Source organism: Pseudochaenichthys georgianus, chromosome 6 (genome assembly GCF_902827115.2).
Source record: "Pseudochaenichthys georgianus chromosome 6, fPseGeo1.2, whole genome shotgun sequence".
NCBI classification, from domain to species: Eukaryota; Metazoa; Chordata; class Actinopteri; order Perciformes; family Channichthyidae; genus Pseudochaenichthys; species Pseudochaenichthys georgianus.
Window position 1 is genome coordinate 39,773,612 of NC_047508.1, and position 26,612 is coordinate 39,800,223.

General features: G+C 41.3%; 1 protein-coding gene across 2 annotated transcripts in view; it reads left to right on the plus strand.

The window, feature by feature from the left end:
• The first annotated feature begins 1,944 nt into the window (after positions 1-1,944).
• plekha7a (pleckstrin homology domain containing, family A member 7a) overlaps positions 1,945-26,612 on the plus strand; it is a 177,604-nt gene continuing 152,936 nt past the window's right edge. Inside the window, exons 1-3 of one of the 2 annotated variants that reach the window (XM_034084272.2) lie at positions 1,945-2,134; positions 2,250-2,326; positions 2,456-2,513. In XM_034084272.2, the coding sequence (XP_033940163.1) occupies positions 2,052-2,134; positions 2,250-2,326; positions 2,456-2,513 (218 nt within the window). In that variant the 5' untranslated portion in view covers positions 1,945-2,051. Of the gene's footprint in view, positions 2,135-2,249; positions 2,327-2,455; positions 2,514-22,176; positions 22,578-26,612 lie in introns of those variants that run through there. The other variant, XM_034084274.2, reaches the window with a different exon arrangement.

A 26,612-nucleotide genomic window follows, 5' to 3' on the forward strand; every position in this document is an offset into this window, starting at 1 on the left:
GTCTAACTGTCTACCAGCATGTCGTGCACTCAATGGCTGTCGCACAACAAGTAGTTTGTACAGAATAGGAAAGGCAATCAGCATCAGCAGGTCGTTTGTGACCCTGACCAGAGCTGTTTCAGTGCTGCGGGCGGAACGGAAACCGGACTGGAATTTCTCAAAGAGGCCGTTTAGTTGGAGATGGTCCTGAAGCTGGGCGGCAACTACATGTCTAACTGTCTACCAGCATGTCATGCACTCACTGGCTGTGGCACAACAAGTAGTTTGTACAGAATAGGAAAGACAACAGCATTCACCAAACTCAAGACCCATCTCAGCGAGCTCAAAGATCTGGCCCATTTTGGACTCTGCCAGCTTGGAAGAGTCTTTGCCAGTCGCAAGAGAATTTGCACTTCTGCTATATGGAAAAAGGAAATTGGACTGATGTTCACAAACTTGGATGAACTGAGGTTCATAATTGCATCAACAACAGATGCAGCCTCAGAAAATCTGCCGCCAACAGAGGATGCTTTTCAACAACATGTAAAGAGCAATGTTTCAGACAGCGATATGGTGTCACAGCCCGAACCCAAACCCTTGTTATGGAGTCCTGTTGGCAAGGGGTGGATTGTCAGAGATGGGGCCATTCAACCACTGCTATTTACAAAAACCCAGCACCTACAGAAGTGAGAGACATTACTCACTTCAGTCACTTGTATTGCAAAGATGTGGAGAGTGGAAAGTGCCTTCCCTGTACGGAGTTCTGCACCTGCTGTGCAGAATGTCAAAATGTGTCTCCTAACGTTTCTGAGGAACCTGACATTTAACATTATATTCTAGTATCTATATACTTGACCTCTCACAGAATTATTTAATGAATTGTATACTGTACTTTGAATTAAGGTTCCAGTTTCAATAAAACCTGTACTATTTACACCTATGTTTTAGAGGCTTGCAATTCAGAACTAATACACTTTATTGTATTGGGTTACTCTTATTCTGACTATTTGGTGATGTAGTTCAGACACCTGGTATTTCCCTCTCCAAATATGATGACCATTAGAGTGAGCATTCTTAACTCATAGGCTATTATGCCACTTCTTCTCCATTCGGAGTTTGACTGTCTCCGAGAAGAGGTAGGCCTATGTCTAAAGAAATCTAATTTGCAATAGAACTGTACCAGATATTTCCATACAACTACTGGTTAGTGTTCAATAGCACCCTAGACAATTCAGTAATGGTATATTTTTTAGGGATTTCTGTTTTTCTGATAAATGAGAGAAAAGTGATGGAGTCCTATGTTCCTATCACCAAAAGGTACAATTTCCGTCTAAACTAAAGCTAAGTTTACAGGACTATAATTCAGTATTTCTTTAGTTAAATAATTGTCTGACTATTTGGTGATGTAGGACAGCCACCTGGTTCATACCTCAGCACATCTGAAGAGGAAAATAGTGATCATTCTCAAGTTATGGGCTTTTTTGTCACCTTTCCCACATTCGGCCTGGTCTAATTTGGCTCTTTTTCAGGGATTGGGGTAGTTCTAAAGAACAACCAAAGCATTTTTTTCCCCCCCAAAATAAAATTTGACAACAATCAATTTCATTAATGGGAGACCCTAACGATAAGAAAAATCATTGTTGTCATTTGTTCTACCTCGGGTAGGGGTATCTCGAAAACTAAAGCTTTTTTGAGGACTTGCTGCTGGACTAATCTACCTATAATATAGTAATGAAAAACAGTATAACAGTATTTGAGTATATCTACATTTTATTCCTCCACTGGTTATTTCCATCGTTTTAATGTCTACATAAGCACAGATAAAAGCTTGTTGGCACAGTCTATTAGACCAATAATGGTATAACCCTGTCCTTCAGTCTATAACAGCACTTTTCTCTCCTTTTTTCCACCACAGCTTGAATGCCTTTCCCTATAAACCTGTGCCTGTAGCTTGCAGCACTCGGATTTACGGAGTTTAGGAGGAGTCCCTGAAGGCAGCGCCGGCCTCTCCTGATCCTCTCCGGAGAGAAGCTCCATGGAGAGGCGGAGGAGACGGGACTTCAGACCGGATCATGGCGGCGCCTCTCGGGCGGGACTCCCTACCGGAGCACTGCTCTTACGGTGTGTGCAGGGACGGCAGGGTCTTCTTCATCGAGTGAGTCTGGATTTCACGCTTTATCGCACCACAGATCTCCGGTTTAACGGGAGTTAGAGCTGGTGTTCGCTTCCCGGTGGTGTAACAGGTGTTTTTTCTCTTCCCTGTATAATAGCGATGAAGCGCGCGCCACCACCTGGCTGCACCCACGCTCCGGTGAGCCGGTAAACTCCGGACATATGATCCGCTCAGGTACATTCAGCGTGTTTGTTTCCACCTGTTTACTTTAATGTGTTTGTGTTCATGTCGCGGCCCAGTCCGAGGGGGAGGAAACTTTCAGGTGTCTCTCAACAAGTCTCTCGTTTGGGTTTTTTTTTTCAGACCTTCCTCGGGGATGGGAGGAAGGATTTACGGACGACGGGGCCAGTTTCTTCATAGAGTAAGAAGCGTTAATCACGACTTGTTTCTCCGTTATGCTACACGCTCACCTGCGCATTACTGAAAGTTACCGTGCAGCTTAACTGAACATGGCTCCTGTCTAATCACCGCTTCAGGGACAGAGTGGATTTACACGGGGAGTGACTGGGACTTACCTGATGACCCACTAATGACCCCTTTTCCTGCAGAAATCCGCTTTGTGTTTCTCAGGTTCTGCCCCTTTAGCTTTTAGGCTACATTTGTGTTTTTAGTGCAGTATTTTATTGCATCGATGCAAAACAGATTGGATGCTTACATATTAAGTTGTGATACTGAGATGGTCAGTGGGAAAGGTACTCGTATTGAAGTTTTAAGTATCAATACCACCGTACTTACTGAAGCCTACACTTGACATGCTATATCAGTGTGTTAACACAATAGAAAACTGAATTTATACCAAATCATATATTTCAATATGCATTGTACAAAGATAAATCAAATGAAGAGCAGTGGTGTAATGTAATGAAGTACATTTACTAAGTAATAACAATTTTGAGTTACTTGAGTATTTAAACTTTTCTTTACTTTGTACTTCTACCCCAGTACAATTCAGTGGTACATTAGATTTTAAAGTGGCCCTATTTAGTGCATTAGAAACGTAGTATGCAATAATAAAAAAAACACGAACAGATTTACGTGTTAAACTTGGAAGAGCTGTGTAGTTTTACAATTGGTAGCACTGTGCAAAGTGAACAAGAACAACTGCTTTAAAACTGTATTAAAGCGCTCACTGTAGAATGTCCCATCTCAAATTATTTTCATTTGTTCGTTTTTAAAATACTTTTTTAGCTTGTGAATGCTCCAAAATACTTTGCATTCAGCTATAGCTATGTACTCATAGGCTGATAACAAACCAATATTAGAGAGTGACCAGAAATCAGATAACAATATATTGGCTTTTTTGCTTAAACACAAACCTTTAATGGTGCATCAGTCTCCAAACGACCATGAGAGAAACGCTGAGGAAAAACCTGCACTACAACACGTCAGTAACCTCTGCTGTTATCAAAACAGTTGAATAGTTTTTGCAAGTGCTGACAAATTAATCTTCCACTGTTTGTTTTTCGGGTCAGCACCAGCAGACATGACAGATATTGAATTGAGCACGCCAGTTCTTTTGTTAGTGCCATGTCTTTTAAAGCGATTTGTTGTTTCTTATCAACTGACATAACTGTGAGTATCCTGCTGTAATAAAGTGCAAAGTATTTTAGAAACACTTTGATGACTCATTGCTCAAGGCTTAAGGCGTTTTCATAAGAAGATAACTCTCACTTAAGACCTGGACATGTTGGAAAGACTTCTATTGACTTAAAAAATGATTTTACATTCAAAGCAATAGAAGTGCCAGAGTTTCATGATGTTCTATTTTAAATTGTCCAATCTGCCAGGGATATTTGTAGTTAATAGTTGCATTTATTGGTACACTTGTTCATACATTTGTCCTTGAAAAGGAACTAAATATGTGTTCTTTGTGTCCTCAACAACTTTACTATTTATTAAGAACATTTTTTGTGTCTTTTCTAGACCCTACATGATATAAAACAGTTTCAGGAAGATGTATTTCATTCTGGCTGTTATCTAATATGATGTTTAGTATGGTGAAACTCCAAAAGTACGTTTTCTGTTTCTGAAAATTCAGCACCTAATTTCTCTGCTTTTTCAGCAATGAAGTTCCTACATGTAAACGCAAAGAAGCCTGTTGTGTTTGACCTTCATGTGTCCTGTATTCTAGCTGCTCTGAGAAGAACATGTCAAGGAAGTGTCATGCTTTTCTTGGTTTGGCATAATGCTGCTCTATACTTAGAGGAGTAGAGGAAACGGCAGTATGAATGTTATACAGTGAGTCACACTTCAAGCAGGAGGGAATGTAGCGTTAAGCAGGTAATGTAGATATACAGACTGATAACGCACTTGTTAAGCACTTGGGGGAAAAAAGTTGAGGAATTGACCTTGAATTTGTAGTCCTCCTGACTCAGGAACTCATTGCCAAAACCTACCTATGAGAATATGAATGGAAGGTAAACTATCAACATTATTACATCGTGGAATTTAGCTTTTTAAAGGGGCCCTATTATGCTAATGTTCAGGTTCATATTTATTTTTTCTGACTCTACTGTGACATGTGACGGTGAGTGTGTGGGAGAGAAACTCCCTTTGGAGGGAGCACAGGGATTTTAGCCTTTGCAGACCATTTACATGCACACAAACCTTTAAAACTCACTACAGGAAAGCAGGGGGTCCGCGGGGTCTTAAAAAATATTAAAAGTTGATAAATCAATTTAGCGAAAATTAAGGCTATTAAAAAGTATTAAACGGCATTTTCCAAGGTTACATTTTGTATCTTGTTTTCAATAAGTATCTAAATGGTCCAAAGAGGTTGTGTTCTACAGTCTGCCTGAATGTAGTCATGGCGTAGGTGTGTAGTGTGAGTCTCTGTAGTTTATTGTGGCATCCCGTTGGGTTTGACGTCGTCTGAACAGGACGTCGCACGCTCACTGCTCGATAGCGCGAAGGTCCGTTTACGCCGGTTGTTAAACAACATCGTTATGGGGAAATGCAAGTTTGCGTCCAAACGGTTGGAAGATAAGGAGGAAGGACAATCAATACTGTAGTCAATGTGAGGTAAAGTGTGTCGCCAAGGTAACCGGTTAGAACTCCAAGTGGCGATGAGGTCTTAAAATGTATGGAAAGGGTCTTAAAAAAGGTCTTAAAAGGTCTTACATGTCATTTGACTTCAAGATTCCTGCATATACCCTGGAAAGGGAAAACCCCCAAAAAGGGTAATAGGGCCCCTTTAAATAGTATCTATACTAACTGAAGAAAACCCAACAACACTATATGACGTAAGTTGTTGTTAGGATATTGTTTGGCTAAGTATAGTATTCTTTTTGGTTCCAAAATGCCATTTCCACTCTCTCCAATGTGAGATGTCCTGCTTTCCTCTGTTTTCTATAGTATTAAACGGAATATCTTTTGGCTTTTGCACAAAGCATGACATTTAAAAACATCCCCTTGTCCTTTAAGATACTTAGGTGGATATTGTTTCACTACTTTCTGATTATTTCATCCTTAAATAATTGTTAGTTGCAGATCTACTTACAGCATAGAGGAAACAGAATATTTGTCTGGACAAACTTGGATTCCTTGCATCAACATACTTTTCTGGCATTTTCTGTGTGTGGGCTTGTTAGTTAGACTTCTTGGTGGATAATTGATTTCTGTAGTTGATAAATATTCATACAAAGACCACACTTCTTGGTCTCTAAGATGGAAAATTCACATTTTGACTGCGATTTCTCTCCACTCAGTGGGTCAGTAATTTAGACGTTTTGGGGATTTGTTATCTTCTTCAAAATGCCTTCAGTGGGATTTAGTGTTTAATGAGTTGTGCTGAGCGTTTCTGCTGACAGAGATTGAAGTGTCTGCAGATAACAGCAGGCAAAGGTCACTCATGTTGCTGGTAATTGCACTTGCTTCAGCACAAACAGCCATTTTCTTTGGTGAAAGCTGTTTGAGATCTTGTGCTGTAAGAATTCAAGCTTATGCAGAATATCTTCTTGTGTTAGACGCTGATTAAAACCCATCAGAATCAGCCCTGATGTGCTGTCGTGTCTTTGCAGTAATGTCTGACAGTTATGTATGACTCAGACGTGTATGTGTGTGTGTGTCTTTTTGGCACTCTCTAAAAAAGAAATATCCTAAATGGAAAAATGACATGAAACTGGCAATTACTGTGTTTTTGAATTTCCGGTTTAAAATGAAACCGATAATTTAAGCCACACTTTCTCTTGTTCAGGTTTCACATGTTACTCAAACAAATACTGTATTTCAATTGACTGTCAAGCTGTTAGCTGGCAGTTGTTGGTGTGTCGGACATAATGTGGTGTTTGTTTGAGTGGGAAGCACTTTAAAATTTACCATAATGTAATATTTTCAAGCCTTGATTCTTAAAGATAGACCAACATCCTGTGAGATTACATTGTACCGACCCGGAGATTTTTGTAGGGTCCCTCTGTTATTCCTCTCTGATATGAAGGAATGTCTTTTTATTCCTGACCTCAGTATGACATGTAACACTATCGCTGCTCTAATGGTGTGTTCAAGGACAATCCTCACATTCACACTTCTGTTTACTTTGCAAACCTTTGACCTTTGCCTCATAAACTGCGAAATAGTGAATGTCGAGGACGCTTCCTTGGTAGGACATGTCTCCGAGTCACTTCCTTCAGAAGCGAGGCAAGAATCCTTCCTAGCCTCGGAAAACGAAGAATGGTGGAACAGGCTAACAGGCTAACAGGCTAACAGGCTAACAGGCTAACAGGCTAACAGGCTAACAGGCTAACAGGCTAACAGGCTAACAGGCTAACAGGCTAACAGGCTAACAGGCTAACAGGCTAACAGGCTAACAGGTGTGCGTCATATGCGAAGCCCCGCCTTAAATGGAGCGCGATTTACGCCAAAGATTTTGGAAATTGGTCCGTGCGCAAAGCATTGTGGGGATTTTAAGACCGCGGAGGATACACATGTGCAGCCTCGAAATGTCTCGCTACGATGGACGCCGGGCTCGATAGAATTCCAAGGAGCCTGGACATTGGAACAGTCCTTCGGCGGGACTCCATGACGTAGCATCCTTGAAATAGTGGCTCTGGAGAATCCTCTTCTTGACATTGAGAAACACCCAGAGACTCTGTCTGAAGTAGAACTGTACCAAAATAACAATGAAATTATATTTATTCAAGTAAAATAAAAAATGCCAAACATCTACACGTTAGAGCTTATCACATGTACGTATTTCCTGCTTTTTCTTTTTTGGATCTCAGTAAATTCCTAATCTTTTGGTTTAAAGGGAACATAATAAGCTAATAGTCAGGTTCATATTAGTATTTTGCGTCTCTCCTGGGACATGTCTCCATGCTTTAATGTTCAAAAAGCTCTAATATTTCTGAAACCAGAGCCCCGTCTGCTCTGATTGGTTAGCTGGCCGGCTCTGTTGTGATTGGGCAACCGCTTAGAGATGTCCCGCCCCTTAGCCTATCACGTACAATGTGTGTGAGCGCTAGCCAATAGATCTGGAGAATCGTGACCCATCCATCTTCAGCACATACAGGTAGAACCTTCAGGTGTGGAAGGGAATATTTTCTGCGTTGCTCATGGACAACACTTTTTATTTCCGTTTGCCAAAATGTGACATTAGTTTATTTTCTCTCTGCCAACCTTGAAGTGGCTTATGAGTGGTATTTCTTGAAGTAATAACAACCTTGAAGTTCAATTTCCTATCCACTTCGAAGGGGGACTATTTATCTAGAGGCCATGTTTATGTAACTGCCCCCCCCCCCCTCCCCCGCTGTCTGTTCTGGAGCCTCTTCTATCCCAAAAATGTTTTTCATGTTTTATTACCAGCAACAGGGCTCTGTGTCTCTGCATGTTTTACATTATCTTCGGATGCTCAGAGTTCTTTGAATCTGCTTTTTCTGGGCAAAATAAGTTTCCTTCTTAACTCTGAAGCACAACAATATGTGTCTTTTAATTATGTTTACAGTGGATTGATTTTATCCTTGTTATTGCTGTTAAGAGAAGGTCCTCTGTGGCGACATGCGACCTCTTGAAAGAGCAAACCTCCTTGTTATGGCTGCAGAGTAATCTAACAATTGATACCCCAGTACTCAGTAAAGGGTATAGATGTCCATCGCCTCTCCTCTGAGCAGACTGTACCCAAAGGAAACTGGCCAGCAGAGGACGTTATCCCCAGGATGAAGCACATTTGTGATCTGTTTCCGACTTTTTGTTTCAAACGGAGCTGATACAGTTTCAGCTGTTCTTCATCCAACCACTCTGAGATCTACTCTCATTAATTACTGCAAAACAAACTTGCTGGTAGTTACTAGATCTTGTAACATTTGGTCTTTAAACATGTGATCTTTGCAGTGTGTTGTAGTGCTTCTGCTTGTACCCCTCATGCTTAATAATGTCCTTAAAGCAAAGGAGAGTCCTCTAATGTCAGACACGGAAACTCTCCAAGGGATGGAAAATGATATTGGTTCGGTATTGGCAGATAAAGGCTTTAAATTGAATATTTACACTGGTTAGAAATTAACATTTTTTCCGGTATGATTAATTTTACATGAAAAACAAATGTGGCATATTTTGTTTTTGTTCAACAGTTTTTATTGAGATTTCAAAATCAGAAGAAATGTACCGTACTTTTCGGACTATAAGCCGAGACTTTTCCCCCCATTTTCTTTGTACAGCTAACGGCCACTAGGGAACCTCCTAGATCTATGGATTTTACAGGTAACCACCTTTAACACTATGGGCTCTATGACCGGTCCGCACCCGCCACCTTTAAGCGGCGGGCTCCAGCAGGGAAAGCTGGAGGCCGGGAAAGAGTGAGACAGGTAGCGCGCCAAAGTAAAAGTGGAACCGAGAGACAGAACGAGAGCAAGACAGACGGACAATTTAGCTGCTGCGGCTTATATGCAGGTGCGCTTTATAGTCCGAAAAGTACGGTACATTCAATAGCATTGCATCCCGCCCACCCAACCCTCCCCACTCGTCCCCTTAATTCCAGATCTTCACAAGGAAGATTGTTCATTGAGGTTTTGTCCAACCAAGGATATATGAAAAAATGCCAGTACATACAATGTACAAGGATAACAAAGCACATTGGGGTCCTGCTGCTGCTGCTGCCACACACTATTGCTCTAGTCATCCTGGTTTAGGGGGATCTGTAAACTATCGTAATAATTTAGGAAGGGGGTCCACATCTTTGTAAACTTCTGCACAGAGCGTTTTAGAGTGTACCGGATTTTCTAAAGTTTAAGGAAGTGCATAGTGTCTCTTATCCATCTAGTAACATTGGGAGGGGCTTGATCCTTCCAGGACCGGAGAATTAGGCGCCTGGCAATCAAGGAGGTAAATGCTATGACTGCCTGAGTTTTGCCGGTTTCAGGGGAAATGTGGCATATTTTAACCTAAGTTGACGTGGTAATGTAATTTAGCATTTAAGTTGTTTTTATGTTAAATTTTTGCTTCATTTACTTCCTGAAATGAGCACATGAAACAAACTTCTTCTCGTTCGATGCCTTAATGGCACCGGACCAGAGACAGCTGTTTATCTTAATGCACCTGGTGTAGCGAAAGGAAATGCATAATAAGTTATATTGCTCATGCATACATTTCGCACTACACTTGAATGTAATCGTAATTAAAGATGTAACATTTAAATGTCATATTTGATTAGCCGGAACGAGTAAATGTTTGACATTTTTGCTGAATAAAAGACTGTATGAATAATATATTATCCAATTGAATAATTTCTGCATTACTTCTAGATACACACTAAAGGGCAAAACGTCTGGGGAAAGTTTGTCTTTGCTTCAACACATCTTAAAGGCACTTAAATGTTGTCCACTACTGCGATAGAGTGGTGCAGAAACGAGTCTTAAGACCTGGAAATTAGTCAGCATTTTACTACAATGTTATTTTTTTAAACAAAATAAGGTCTGTGGTTATATCCAGCTCAAAAGCTTTTGTTCTGCGACCTAAACTATGTCAGTAAATACTCCGCTTCTATATGTCTTATATATGATACGTCACGCCGAATATTAGCCGCCTTTAGCTTAGCGGTTGTGACATGCGACCGTGATGAAGTACGTCGAGCCTAACTGTAGATGATTGTAGGCTTTGCAGTTAATCAGTGGATAATATCCCGCTGAGCAAACCATTTAAGTGTCATAAACGTGCCACAGGTCTTATCTGTGGAAATATTCCAAACTCAAATGAAATGCATCTCATTGCTTTTTGTTTAGGGAGTTCTTGTGACGCTAACTTCTCGGTCGGCCTACGGAAATACGTTATCACGGCACCAGGTGATCTCTGTGCGTAACCTTTTGTAACACCCAGAACGGTTGCTGATCTCACTTTAGACGAAGCATCAGCAGCGTCTCATTGTGTTCTGCCTCTGGCTGCTTGCTTCTTCCTGTCTGTCCCCATCGTTCACGCCTCCAGTTGTTCTTTGCCTGGGCTTGTTGTAATAATCCCCCTTTACGTCCCTCTGTGGACGAGTGGGACGTAAGTACGAGTTTGTTTGACGACTTCCACCTCCGCCGGGCTGAGCGCACTCACACATGCCTCACTTCAGAAGTATTACTCAGCGTGCAATAAGACTTTTGTTTGTCTAAGATCGCTCTCAGTATTTGTCCTCGTGTCTTGCGTTTGCTCACACTCATACCTACGCACATGCAAACAGACGTGGTGTGTGAGTCTCTCGTCACCCTGAGGGGCCTACAGATGGGTTTCTTCCTCCCTAACTCCCAGCAGGGGGCCTCTGGTGAAGGGAGGTGGGGAGCAGAGCCCATCATCACATCCAAGGAGGGGTAAAGCATGACTGGCTTCACTGAAGGGGATTCAAGGGAGGCAGCAGGGAGAGGGAGAGAATGACACACACACACACACACACACACACACACACACACACACACACACACACACACACACACACACACACACACACACACACACACACACACACACACACACACACACACACACACACACACACACACACACACACACACACACACACACACACACACACACACACACACACACACACACACACACACACACACACACACACACACACACACACACACGGTGAGAGACTGGGTTGTCTGTTGGTAGTAATAGACAGCTGGTTCAGCCCTGTCCTTAGTCATCACCCTGTAATCTAGACAGGTGTGAGAGACCATGTGTTATGTGTTTGTGCCCTGATCAGGCGCTCCGAGTGTGATGTGTCATGTCTAGCTGTAGTTTCCCGTTATGGTTTTGTAGTCCTTATCGTTTCCCCTCCAGGTGTACCCATTTGTAATGAACCCAGGTGTGTCTTGTCTCGTCATTACCTCATGTATAAGTATTCTGCTTTCCCCTTAGTCTGGGGCTGATCCTGTCTGTGCAGTACGTGTTCTTGTCTGTCATTACTTTATATTTCCTTCGTTCAACCATGGTGGTAATTATTAATTAAATTCTTTTTTTGATTACTTCGGCTACCGTCTCCTTTATTATGTTGCCTTGACTCGACATTGAGCCTGCTAACAGTCAATGGTAACGTAATACATGTTCAACCATTGTCTCTGTTTGTTGCCAATACGTCAGATCAGTAGTTTGATCCCAGCGCCTATGTCAAAGTGTCCTAGGGCAACTTGCATAACCCCAACTGTATGGTAATAAAGTGAATTTAAGTTGCTTTGGATAGTCAAGATAACATGAACTGTAATTCATTGTTACATACAAAGGAACACGGCTTGTTTTCCATTTGATCCAAGTTAAACTACATTACCGTTATTCAGATTTGACTTTGTTTTCAAGCTGCCTAAACATTTATTCAATTAGGCATTATCCTTGACACTACTTTATCCTTCAAAAAACAAGTGAGAAAGGTAAATAACTAAATACAATCTAGCAAACTTTAGATATATAAGGAACTGTTTGACAACACCTGTTGCAAAACTCTATATGACTGCCATGATCCTTCCCCACCTAACATACTGTATGACCAGCTGGACCCAGGGAATAGCACAACATTAAGGCCTATCCTGTCACTTTACAAGCAAGCTCTCAAAGTTTTTGACAACCAAAGCTATACCACCACTGCACAATCCTGGACAAACATAACCTGCTCAGCTGGGAAAATATATTAAAACACACAAATGCATGTCTCATTTTTAAAATTCTAAACGGCAAGGCACCCCCACCACTCTGCACTTTTATACAACAGAAAAATTCAAACAGCAGAACCACAAGGTCTGCCCTAAGAGGGGACAGTGTAGTCCCTCTTAGGTCCAGTTCCTTTGGCAAACAGTGTTTCTCTGTGAGGGCACCTACACTCTGGAACACAATACCAATACAGATCAGGAATAACACCTTATCATACATCTAACCACAATCATAAGAACTGGCTTTTAAACAATCAAAAATGTGAACACTTTTAACTGAATCAAGGTATGATGATATTTCATCTGTTTGCATGTTTGTTTGTTCCTCTCTATTGTTGTACTACTGTTCCTATTTGTTGTTGTACTGCTATTTATTTATTTATTGGTGTACTGCTATTTATTTATTTATTGGTGTACTGCTATTTATTTATTGGTGTACTGCTATTTATTTATTGGTGTACTGATGTTGTCTGCTGTACTCTATTTAATTATGTTTTTATTTTCTAGTCTTGTTGTGGTCAGTTAACATCTTGCCAAGGACAACAGTTGAAAATTAGCCTGCTGGCTAATACTGGCTCATTTACAGCAATGTGAATTAATGTGCACTGTCCTTTACATAAAATAAACAAACAAACAAACAATTGACATGTAGAGCTGTTTTTAACAACTGACTAGTAGTTTAGTAAAAATAATAAATGTTTTTGAGCTCTACGTATCTGAGGTGTGAGGATTTGCTTTGTTCTTTGCGTTATATCATTGGAAAGTGGATTTACCAGCAACAAGAAGAAGTCTACTTGGGTTCAGATGAATTGGGTGCTACCTTTTTTGAATTTTTTTAAGACTAAATCATGGGTCTTCAACAGGGGGTCCGTGAACCCTAGGTGGTCCTCAGAGTAAGGGGGGTGGCTATAATATGGTTACCACAGTAAATGATGGTTCTTTTGCACCACAGCTTTAAATATGTCTGATAAGTCACTTTACAGTAAGACAAATCCAACATATTACAAGATGAGAAGCGTTGGCCTGGCATGTGATTTATGCAACAACAGATGCACCACATTTCATTTTTGTGAATACATCAAATTAGCTTGCTTTGATTCTTCATAGCAACAAAAGTGTCCTCCTACCTGCTCGCATTGAAAGACCGTGACGCTGAATGACTCGGGGCTTTGCAGATCTGCAGAGATGATGCTCTTGGCTGATTCAGTTATTGGCTGTGCCGTGATTTTCGCTCTGCATGATTGGCAGCGTAAGCACAATGATGGTATCAAGAAGCCGTGACAAAGAGGCTTATCCGAAAGAAGCTTACGATAATGTCAGGAGTACGGCCTTGCAAGACTTAAACCCTTTCAGGCTCTGTGTCACACTGCCTGTAGACCACTGGAGAAGAAGAGAGCACTGGAGTCCTTTTGGTCCTGTTCTGTTTTATACATTTCTTTATTAAAGCTTACAAATGTTTCTTAGCAGGTGGGCTGTGTCGTGAAGATGTGTTTTTCTCATTTTGACCTTTTTAAACTGCCAAGCATAATTCCGGTTAAAAAGAAATTTTTGAAGAAATAGGGCAACTGATTATTAGTTCGCTATAGAATAAGCTTCAATACATCTTCGCAATCCTTAGAAAATCACTCATGAGTCAGAGAAGAATATATTCCTCTCTCCATGAACAGAGGCTGCCGGATGTGAGCTGGTTGACGTAGTCACGGCTATTTTTCATTTCTCGAATTTTGAGGTGTCACCGGCGGTAAACAACCCTAAATATAGATGTTGTGTACAGAGAAGGCCATGCTGCGCTCGAGCGAATCCACCTGAGAGGCTGCTTCCAGGCTGTCTGCTCGCACAGGAAAGGGCAACTCCGTGCGAAAGCTTCACAGAAAGAGAAGTGGTTTTCCATTTCGATGAAAAAATATCTGCTCGAAAAACCAATGGATCATATTAATAAGAACATTGGGTTGGTCTGTGCTCGCCGTCGAACACTCTTTGTCCTCGGATGAAAAAGAGGCTTTTGTTTTGCGGTGGAGCCACGGCGAGACCAAAGAACCAACAGTTCCCTGGCAGACAAATAATAGCTGCAAGAGAAAGCTCCGTCAACAATAGCTTTTCTGTTGTTTTCACTTGGAGGAAGGTGCTAACCACTTTCTGTTTGCTTTCAGAACAGCAGCAAAGTTAGAGTATTTCTTGTAAAATGTCAGCCCAAGGACATTGCTATCATCACCGGCTGTCTTCCATACTTAATGACGCTCCCTCCAGATATTTGCTTTCAACACCTGCTTCATACGCAAGGCTCGCTCCAGCAACATATGCAAGGATTATACAAAGTGTTTTCCTCAACATTAGTCCACATCTCCAACTCATAGTCCTATTGTGAACCTGGGAAATGTTGAGTACACCAAAGGTCCGCTGCAACTCTGACTACTTTTAAATCCAGGCTGAAGACTTTTCTTTTTGCCGCTGCTTTTAACTGAACTATTCACATCTTAAACTGCACTGTAACTTTTATCCATGTATTTTTTCTTTTAATGTTTATTTTATTAGCTTTTCTTTTTAATGACTGATTTGAAATGCCATTTTCTTAATGTCTTTCATTTTTTGTAAAGCACTTTGAATCGCCTTGTGTTGAAAAGTCTTATATAAATAAACTTCCCTTGTCTAAGTATATTGGGGGACCACAGCTATTTGAAACGGCTGGATGCTAAGTTGCATATGTTGGCCAAACGTCACAATCAGCCCAAGTTGCATTAGTAGCATATATGAGCAGTATAGCCTATATGTAAAATGTGCTTGGTCATTGATTTGTAGGGTTATAGAGGATACTGAATCAATTTGTCGACATTTCTTGATCAAATGTGGCTGTTTTAGACAGAAAGCGGCCATATTTGTCACTCGGCAGCCTTTAGATTATGAAGGTAAATTAGTGACTTCCAGATTTGTGCGAGGTCAAATGTCTTTTCAGAAATATTGCCAACATCTAACTGATCAAATGTGACTTGATGTGAAGGTATAGGTCACCTGTGGAAATGACCTCGGTTGTTTTGGCAAATGTGAGTGAATTGACGCTAATTTACCCTGGTTGTGGTTTGGCGAGATGCAAAAGTTTCTCCACACTCTGGATAGACTCAGCAGGAATATGTGCTCTTGTGAATATTTGATGTGTGTACACCTCAAGGTGAGAGAAAGTAGAAGTTTTTGGAGGATGATGCAGTTTTATGTAGTGAATTACTTTGAACATAAGATGAGGAGATTCTCATCAAGTCTAGGAATCTTCCCAAGAGATGGCGTCTTCCTCACCTGCTCTTCCCTTTTGTCCCTCCGTCTCGATGTGAAAAGCTGATTTTGCTTTCACTCTTGTCCCCCCGTTGTATGTCGCTTGCTGTGCCTTGACCTGTTGACCTCCAATCCATTTGCTTTTCTGTTTCGCTCCAAGAGGTCGAGAGAACATGAGGCGATTGGAGAGTTCTTGACTTCAGGTGCTGAGCTCTGAATCTATCAAACTATTAACAGTTGTATTGTGTAGGTGTGTTTCGTCATGACAAAATGTTCTCCCGGAAACTCCTACGGTAGCTTTGTAACCACAAAGGCCATTTAAAATGTAATTTGTAAGGTGTTCATTCTGGAATAGCATGGCAATGGTGGAAGATGTAGTCACACAACTTAACAGGTGTGTAGCTGACTTCCAAATTAAGGTTAAGAAAATAGGTGTGGTCCAACCAAGGGTACTGGGGTTGTATGGGGTAGGAAGCAGGGAACCACTTGAAGCTATTGGCCCAATTTGGAGTTGCAACAGGTGTACTCCCATTGCATGATGGTTTCCAGTTCAAAGAATGTGATGGCTAACTAATAAAGACTGGACTTATCGTGAAACATCAAAAAGAACGGTCCTGGTGCTCTGGGAACTCCAGATTGGCGTTTTTAAGGATCTAACTGGAAACAACATTTCAAAAGTGATTTGACAATGAGGCCCTAATAAAGTAAATACATGTGGTTGGATGTCAAGTAAAACGGATGAAGAATGAACAGTGATTTTTGATCTTTACTCTTTTGGCTATTGACTGGAAATGGAAAAAAACCGCCTTGTCTGAAATACAATCAGAATCGATTCAGTGGCTGAGTCTCATTCATTGTATGAGTTTTGGATGTTTTTATCATTTTAGACCCTGATCACCGCATTTGACTTGCCAAGCAGGGCTCTTGGGATCCTTCACTCTTTGACACGTCTTATCGGACACTTGAGGAAATGAAACCATTGTTAATGAGGCTATTTAAACCCATGCTTTGACGGGGTAAAATGTCAGCAGTAAAATGTAAGAAGAGGGGGGAAATTGTGTTTTTTTTTTTATCGCAGAGAATCACTTTTCTGAGTATATACATGTTTTAGTAAGCATGAGTGAAGTTTTGAAAATGTTTCTGATCTAAAGGAATTACAAATGTGACTTTAAGCTGAGAGCTGCAGGAACTAAAGAGGGACGTCAGGTTGTAGGTACGAAGAGAGAGTGAGTCAGAGTTGATGCCTGACTCACTCTCTCCATACTGAAACCACAAAGGACAGCATGGAAATGGATAATGATTTGTGTGTGTGTGTGTGTGTGGTGTGTGTGTGTGTGTGTGTGTGTGTGTGTGTGTGTGTGTGTGGTGTGTGTGTGTGTGTGTGTGGTGTGTGTGTGGTGTGTGTGTGTGTGTGTGTGTGTGTGTGTGTGGTGTGTGTGTGTGTGTGTGGTGTGTGTGTGTGTGTGTGGTGTGTGTGTGTGTGTGTGTGTGGTGTGTGTGTGTGTGTGTGTGTGGGTGTGGTGTGTGGTGTGTGTGTGTGTGTGTGTGTGGTGTGTGAAGCACTTCTTCTTTCATTGGTTCATGACACCGGAAAGACTGGCACATTCTTTTATACCATTTCCTGATCAGCTTCATCCAAGCTAACACTTTTGAATTACACAGTATTGTTCGATACTTAATGTAATCACTCCTTTTGAAATTCAGGCTAGACTGCGGCTTTTATTTCAGCTTCGAGTGGAACTCATTTCCTGCTTATATGTGATCTACACAGTCGGGGTGTTTCTTGAGTTGAAATGTTCTGTCGTCTAATGTTTACTGGTGCAATAAACATACAGGTATTTATCTTGTTGGTGTTGGTCCAAAGACAACAAGTTGCATGCTGGGATTGTAAGGTACAATGAAGCGTCATAGCGATACAACAGCAACTGTATTATTAGGTTCGATTAGATTAGATATACTTTATTGACCTCACTTTTGTTACAGCAGCATGTTTACAAGACATTGCGCATACAATGAGAACCTGCAAATATATATCAACAGAAGAAAGATGGAATATCTAATACCCGATATGAAATATACAGAATACACTATTAGACCGCCTTACTACTAACACAATGGAAATATGGAAATATTCAAACAGTTTTGAGAGTATGTACAAGTGTGTAAAACTATGATTCACAATTAAAGCGATTAAGCAATTCTACGAACAGTTTATTTTAATTTGTACTTTATTATTATTATCAGATCTGTCTCTCCTCTTATCTAAGTCCACTTGGAGGTGGTAAATCAGTCAGTGTCTGTCTCATGCAGCATCTCATCCAGTAATCAGTGACCCGGCCGACAGTAAAAATAAACATATTTATAACTAGTTTAGGTAGTTTGAGAGGTGTCTCCGTCCTGTCGGATTAGACTTCACTCGCGTGTATGTCCATATCGAGATAAATAATCTGAATTCAGTGTGCAGTTTACTTTGACGCGGGGGTGAGCAGCAGAGGTGGGGAGAGGCGGGGCTATTGCCTCATCATCAGAAAATGATCGTATAGGGCGTACACACGGAGCCGTTGGACCCCCCAGAGCGTTGCGTATGCCGTTCTATCCACCTTGGGACCCGTTATCGTTTCCACAGTCGTTTAGTGCCGTATTCGGTCGTCCTCGTGTGGCCGAACGGTCTATATGACACTAAACAGTAACGCACACGTCCTCGTGTGGCCGGGGCATCAGATGATCCTCTGCACACGCTGAGATTCACATCAAAGAATGTTTGTCCTAACGATGCACCTCTTCAGTGTCTGATAATCCATCTCTCTTATTGCTCTACACTTCTAATCCTCTTCAAACTGAGGTGTTATGTTTGGAGATTGTGTGTGTGTGTGTATGTATGTGTGGCGCAGTGGATAGAGCCTTGGTGTGGGGATCAGATGGCCACAGGTTCAAACCCCACTGCAGTCAGCATGTCGTTGTGTCCCTGAGACACTTCACCCCAAATTGCTCCTGTGGGGATTGCCCACAGTATTGAGTATGCGTAATATAAACTGTGTGTGTGTGTGTGTGTGTGTGTGTGTGTGTGTGTGGGGAACAAATAGAGGAACGGAAGAAGTTCTAGCTAAATCTCAAAAAGTTAATCGGAGCCCTTCAGCCTAACCCGATGAATTCATTATTAAAAAGGAATACAATTATTCATGTGCAGTGAAGAGTTTTAAAATGTCAACTCCATAACTATAAGTCGTCTTTGAACCTTGATGTAACCTTAAGTAATATTGTTCTTGTTCTGAACACACTTTAGTTTTCCGTCACAATCACTGAGGTCAAAAGCTTGAACAAATACAAAAGATTGACAACTGTAAGTATTGAAAGTTATTCTTTGAATAAATGTCACTCCTGCATGTCCACACAAAGAAGTAAATCACTCACACATACAATCTATTAAAAATGTCAAACACAGATTCTCTTCATAGAGTGTGAACAGCTGCGATTGATTCCTGCATGTTAAGCAGACTTATTGTTTTTCAGAAGGCATAGAGCACACTCAGATTTCTGAAAGAGATCAAAGGATGGAGTTTTTCTTTTTTTGTTGACGGGTTTACCCCCCCGTCGGTACACCTGTCCAACTGCCTGTTTGGTTGCCTTGGTTACGCTTGCCTTGAAATCCACAGCAGCTGTTTTTGAATTCTGATTCCCTTCCAACAAAATGTCTTTCCTTTCCTGTAGTGTGTTGGTGCATGTAGTCAGTGACATCACTATGTAACACTCACACTTCTATTGGCTACCGCTCACACTAGAGATGTTAAGATTCACCGATTCGCATCGGTGCACCGGAATAAACGTTCAAGATGCGAGTGCACCGGTTGAAAGAGTGCACATCGGCTACAGTTTGGGTTGAACCGGGTTGAACTCGCGATGCATCGATTGCGTAGCGTCTTTGCATCGGTAAAAAACCGATTCATTCATGTAAAATCCCCTCATCTTGTCAACGCTCAGCAGAGATGATCTTTGATATTTGCTTCGCCACTACGGAGGCCGAGAGTCTCAGTTATCAACACACACGGAAGTTGAGGAGAAAGAGAAACACAGCGCACCGAAAAATACCTACAAATCAAACGTTTGGCAACACTTCGGATTGTTCAAGAAAGGCGGTGTAATAGTCCTTTATGCTATATAGTTGACCGCAGGTCATGGAGAGTAATAAGGTATCCGTAGACCTTTGTATGAGGCATCTTTATTACTTAACAGGTCTACAGCCATGATACATAGATCCGTCCTAGATGCGGGCTTGCATACACACAGTATCACTCCGCAGCCGCACCCCATCAGTAACGTCCTGATGGTATATGTGCGCGGCACTATATACTACAGACGGTCAACTTGAAAAATCGCTCGCAAATTGTTAACGATGCCGAGCCACTGTAAAGTACACAAGTAGTACGAGGAACTTAGCGACGCACATAAAGAGGCGACATGGGGTCTGCGGCTGAAAAAAGAAACCTGAAAGTTAGACTATGAGTTAAATCACTCAGTGAGGTGTTCCTGTCAGAGAGAGTGGTGTTTAGTTTACAGCAGCCTGTGACGGCCAATAATAATTTAAATGTCTTCCTTACTGTAAGCAGTTATGAAATAGCTGTTTGTGAGAGGTTATTTGTATTCTTTATTGTTCATATAGAACCCACTGCTTTCTGCTCACTGGTGAATCAGCCGATGAATGAGTGTTCAGCACATCAGGCTGGCAGCTGTATGGGCATGGCACTATGGTAGCTGTTATTTGCACATTGTTAATCATGAGCAATGCATCCTTACATTGTTTAACTGTGAGGTGTTATACAATTGTACTGTAGCTACTCTGGAGAGCTTTTAAAGGGAAAAAAATAAACGGCATGATGGGATGTGCAGTACCAAATATGTAAAGCACTTTTTTGTTAATGTATGATTTGCTGCATATAAGGAATAAAACAAAAATCCTCTGTCGTACCATATTGAAGTATCATTATTTTTGCATAGTGTTGAATCGCATTGTATCGCACCGGATCGCATAATGTTGAATCAAATCGTATCGAACTGTATCGCAACAGGGGTGAATCGTATCGTATCGCATCGCCTGGTGTTTCAAATGTATCGTTAATGTATCGTATCGTGGTAACGTATCGAGATGCGCATCGCATCGGCCTCAGTGATGGAGATGCACATCCCTAGCTCACACACATTGTACATGATAGGCTAAGGGGCGGGACATCTCTTAGTGGTTGACCAATCGCAACAGAGCCGGCCAGCTAACCAATCAGAGCAGACTGGGTGCTGGTTTCAGACAGAGAGTGTATGAGACAAATAAAGAGCTTTTTGAACATTAAAGCATGGAGACATGTCAGAGTAGAGACACTACATACAAATATGAACCTGAAAATGATCATTATAGGGCCCTTTAAAATGTTGGTTGCTGATAATAATGTCTTATGGGACATGAAGATCAGATTCAAGAAATATTTTATTCTTTCTCTCCGTCCAAGTGTCCTCTGCCTACTTAGCCTTACCTCCTAAGGGATGAAAGTCACATTTTGCACACTGTTGCCTGCTCCATTGCATCTTGTTTATCCTCTGTCCTTTTGATTTGTCCATGGTTCAATTCCCCTCTTTCATCTGGTTCTCAAAACAGCTGTTAAAAATAACGACCGTGAGACCGGTTTCGACTTCATGAAGGCAGTGTGGCAAGAAACAAACCAACATGATTTGTGCATCAGAAACATGGCTGTAAAATAGATGTTCAGGAAACAGCCTTGTCGTCTCAGTACTTATGACAACATGGGCATTAAGTTGCCTTAAAGAATTAAAGCTCATCATTCTGAAATGTTATATACAACACTGGATCAAAACTAAGCAAACTACATCTTGCAAAGAAGAGCTGCAACAATGAATTGATTAGTAGATTATTGCATTTTTTTTAATGCAAAATAGTCAGAAAATGCTGTTTTAGCGAATTGAAACTGCTTAATATCATATTAAACTGAACATCTTTTGGTTAAGGCATGACAAAACAAGATATTTAAGGCTTCTCCTTGGATTTCGTGAATCTCTTAAACTGGGCTGGACACTCCTTTTACATTTTTGACATTTTATACACAAATGATGCCACTATTGCACACTGTTTCATTTTAGATTTCTGCAGTGGTTTACCAGATGTTCAAGGCAGCACACAATGGGCTATTCAAACAACAAACTTCAGATATGGAAAATGCGTGAAATACTGAGCCTACAAATGGAAACATGGAATCAAATGCCTTGTGCACTCGTAGAATGTTCTTCACATGGCAATCCCACACGTCTCTCCAGCGTAGGACCAGCGCATCTCTTCATGACTGTTGTCTGCAGACCAAGAGGAAAGCATGAGGTTGGAAAGTGTGTGTGGGGGGGGTCCATCTGTGTTCAACACTGAGAAAAGAAGGGCCGACACAAAGGAGGGATTTATGCCAACAGCGAGGAAGAGAAACAACAAGATGGTTGATACATTGTTGTGGCGCTTAAAGTCTGTCTGGTCGTGGGAGACAGTGACACTTCTGTCAGTGTTGGGAGGAGGAGGGCCCGGCCACCAAAACATTAGCAATGCAGCTCGGAGAGATCATGTGAGCAGCAATTGGGGAGGTTGGAGACAGAGGACAAGCGAGGAATTGGGGGACAGTTATTTGGACAGTGTAGAGAATGTCTGAAACCTTGAAAGAGGTCAACAAGCTTTCATCAATCTGCTCTGTTCCTGTCAAATCAGGGATCTTTTAATTGAGATTGTCGGACATTGTAGTAGAACGACATTTACATGAAAGCCTGGAGAAAAGGAGCTAAATCGAGACGAAACTTCAAGTGAGGTTTCAGAGAGATAAAGTCTTTAAACGTCGGCATAAGAGGTTCCTTTGTTGCGTCAGGATGGGTAACTGCTGCAGTCGGGACCCTTCGCGGGGAGCCGGTCACGAGCTGGTTCCCATCAAACGTCACACCACCTGGCCAGCGACCGCCAAGGTGGTCGCTAACGTTGAAGATCATGAATTCTCAACATGGGATCTGACGGGCGACGCAAGGTAAGCCAGCCATGAAGTACTACAGCAGCATTGGCCTCTCTGGAGGCATAGTGTCTGTTTCATCTAAAGAAGAGGTTCTTTATGGTGGAAGGAGTTGTTTCTGTGCTGTGCATGAAGTGTGTGAAGTCGATAACAGCTCGTTGGCTTCTTTTTTTCCAGGAGAAACACCGCTCCCTTCGGTCGAGTTCATCGTCGTGCTGGCATGTCATAAAACAAGTTGTGTGTGGCGTAGTTTGTCAGCTTTATGGGATTGTAACGAGACATAAGGGCATACACACACTGTGCATGTTGTGACAAATGCACACACCCGATGACACACACACACACAGATCCCCAGCTGGATGCAAACGTAAGAATTAATTCAGCTTGACAAGTGCAGTGACAGCTTTAGTGGCACGCTCAGCACTTTCCTCACACCATAAAAAAGGTGTATTTCCTCCAGCTGTGGGACACGGGCAAGGCTGAGGAAAACAGCTGTGACAGAGGAGGATGTATTGTACCAGAAAGTATAAACTGTTACTACATTAATCTCCCGTTGTCTTAGTTGTGACTTTATTACTTGAACAAGACATGACCTGACATCAGTTTGGCACAATGCTTGGATACAGTTTTATCTGCCTTTTGTACAAAGTTCAGACTCTTTTGGTAAAATGTATTCAACATGTTTGCTGTGGCTCATGAGTTAGATGTTGTCCACCGTTTGGAGGGTCTGTGGTTTGGTCCCCCTGCGGTCATGTCAGAGTGTCCTTGACCTCCAAATTGCTTCCAACAGTGCGTGTAAGTGGTCTCAAAGACTGGAAAACGCTATATAAATGGAGTTACCAAAACACCTTGACCAAGATCACAGGAGTAACCTTCTCATCGAATCCGGAGCTTTGCTTGCTGCGCAATTTGACTACTGTCAGCAGATCTCATACACATTCTTAAATGAAACGTACGACAATCACGTTATGGGTTACATCAAAAGTTAAAGTCAACTTTATTGTCAATCTTTCAGTTTGTGTGTACAGACGGAGAGATTGAAATACCGTTTCCCACAATCCCGAATATAAAAATATGTATAAAATATTTATATATACACAATCAACAGACACATTTATACATATGCACACATTAAGATAAAAACAATCAATATATATACAAAATAAGTCACTTCAATATCTTTGGGAATGTACATTAGTGTGTACAAGATTGTCCAGGCGTGTGGCGCGGTGGGTAGAGCCTTGGTGTTGGGATCAGAGGGGCACAGGTTCAAACCCCACTGCAGTCAGCATGTCGTGGGGATTGCCCACAGTATTGAGTACGTAAGTCGCTTTGGATAAAAGCGTCTAACATGTAATGTAATGTCCATAGCAGTGTAAAAAGTGTCAGTGCTGGACATAATTGGAAGTCTGATTCCTTATAATGTGTGGAAATGAACAGTTGTGTTTCTCTTGAAGAGATGAAATATAGAAGAGATCCAACACCTTTCTGGAAATGTGTCAGTATTATCTAAAGGTGATATAATCCAGCCAGAGGGGCCTGTCAGTTCATTCTCTCTTTGGGTTTTCTATCTATGCACTGACCTGTGAAGGATTGGCAATTGGGGTTTCTCTGTTTTTGAAAAGAAAAGAAAGTTTTCTCTACGAGGTAAGAGAAACACATGGGCCGATGCAATCTTAGAAACTCAATATCCACATGTGCCTCCAGAAATGATTTGAATTTCAAAACACTTTTCTGAGGATTTGCATCAAACCAAAGTACCTCCATTTTACATTTAGAGAGCTTGACATGTGGTTTATGGTAAATATGTAGACTGTGCTGAGAGGCTTAATATGCCAGCCTGACTGAAGTGTAGGGTTGATTTATTCTCAATGAAATGCACTGGCTGGAAATTAAAGTGTGGTGGAGAGATGTGTTTTCTTTTTTCCAGATATGAGAGGTGGATTCATTTAAATTCTTTATAAGAAAAACACGATGTGGAGTGGATACAGGGTCACTATTCAATAGCAGATTTCAAATGACTGCTAATGGAAACATTTGATAAATGGAGCAGTAGGTGTAGACACAAAAAGCAGTAGGTGTAGACACAAAAAACAAATAGGTTAGATTCTGGGAAACATCGTGCTTTTGGTTGAAATGAATACTTCATTAAGGTCAGATGGGATCTGTTGCCATGGTTAATGTTATACAAAGGTTAGGATTTAACCATATATGGTTGTGCCTCCATTTGTTTTAAACTCTTGGTTGGAAATGGGTTGTCTCCTGTGTTTTTAAAATGTAATTTTGTTGACTAATTCATTCACCCTGACTGACTCCTATTATAACATCACCTGTTACTCCTGTCTTAACCTCTTAAGCCCTGAGCCTGTTTTTCAGGTTTCAGGCTCGAAAATGCCACGAACACAACAAAGACTATATCTTCACTTCTAAAAGGGGTAAATTAATAATCTTTTCTCTCAAAGCAAGGTTACATCTGTGAGTTGGATGTAGAAGTGTCGGAATCAATATAGATGTTTTTATTTTAAAGTAAATTCAGATGGAACACAGTAAAAACATGTAAATTATAATGTCCGCCTAAAAAGAAAACCCATTACGTATAGTGAAAACCACCCTTGAATGATGGGCTAGTAGACTAAAAGCTTTAGGAATCCAAACTATAACTTATAATAAGTACCCTGTATCAAGAATGATGCAAAACAAGTGCAATTTGACCTTTTTAGAGGTTTAGAAAAATAAAGTCCAAGCGGACTCACCTCTGGGTAATTTGGGAACCATCAGTTCCATTTGAACTTTTTCACTGTAAAAATAATTTTATTACTTTGAATCATCACTATAGGTATTCATTCCATCCAAATACAACTGTTGTGAATTTTTTTTAAATAAAATAAAACATAGGCCTACTCTGTTATCCTCTGAGCCTCTGAATTAGCCCCGAGCGAAAAATGCTAACCTATTACTGCACCGAAAATCACTCCTAGCTCCCTTATTACTTATCCTAGCTGCACATCCAACACCTTGTTTATGATCGCAAGGAGACACAAGAGGCTTCTCAATACTCAAATGTCCCCTCCTCGACTCCCCTCCTCGACTCCCCTCCTCGAGACTTAGTCCCGCCCACAGGAGATGCGAGCGGAGGACCGAGGAGGGGAACCGAGGAGAGAGGAGGGGAAGCAGCAGACGTTTAAAGAAATGAGAACTCCTCTCCTCTGAGCGGTCATATTAAAGCGACGTCCGTTCATTATTACGTGGCAACAGCTGCATCAGCTGTCGAGTGTTTTGTCATATTTTATAATCTCTGTTAGATCAGCTGAACATTGTTCCCCCACATATTTACCTTGAATTCATTGAGAGTGCGGTATAATGAGACAATAACAGGCTACAGATGCGGACACACACACACAAATATATTTATATAAATATATGCAATTTAAAGTATGAGAGCACTCTCATAATAACGTAACACAATCAGAGACTGGATATATCCCCCCCTCTCTCTGGTCGCTGAAATGGGGAATTGAAATTACGGGCCAAAAGTTGTATTTGCAAGTATTAAAAGTAAGCAGAGGACACCAAACCAACTGAGACCTGTCTGTCCGCCGCATCTGCGCACACACTGTACCACACACACACCTACACACTGTACAGGACACACCTACACACTGTACCACACACACACACACACACACACACACACACACACACACACACACACACACACACACACACACACACACACACACACACACACACACACACACACACACACACACACACACACACACACACACACACACACACACACACACACACTGTACCACACACACCTACAGCTCCTAACGCATAATCAGGCTACAGCCGTTGTGTATTTTATTATGTGAAGCACTAAATGGTTTTAGAAAAATATCGACTCTTTGTTTGTAGATATCTACTAAACTAAAGCAAATAAAGAGAGTAGGTCTGTTATACTGAGTGATATTTATTTTACACACTGCTCTGCTTTCTGCAGGACCTCACAGCTGTTCTCACTGTAAACATCGCGTTGCGATGAGAGCA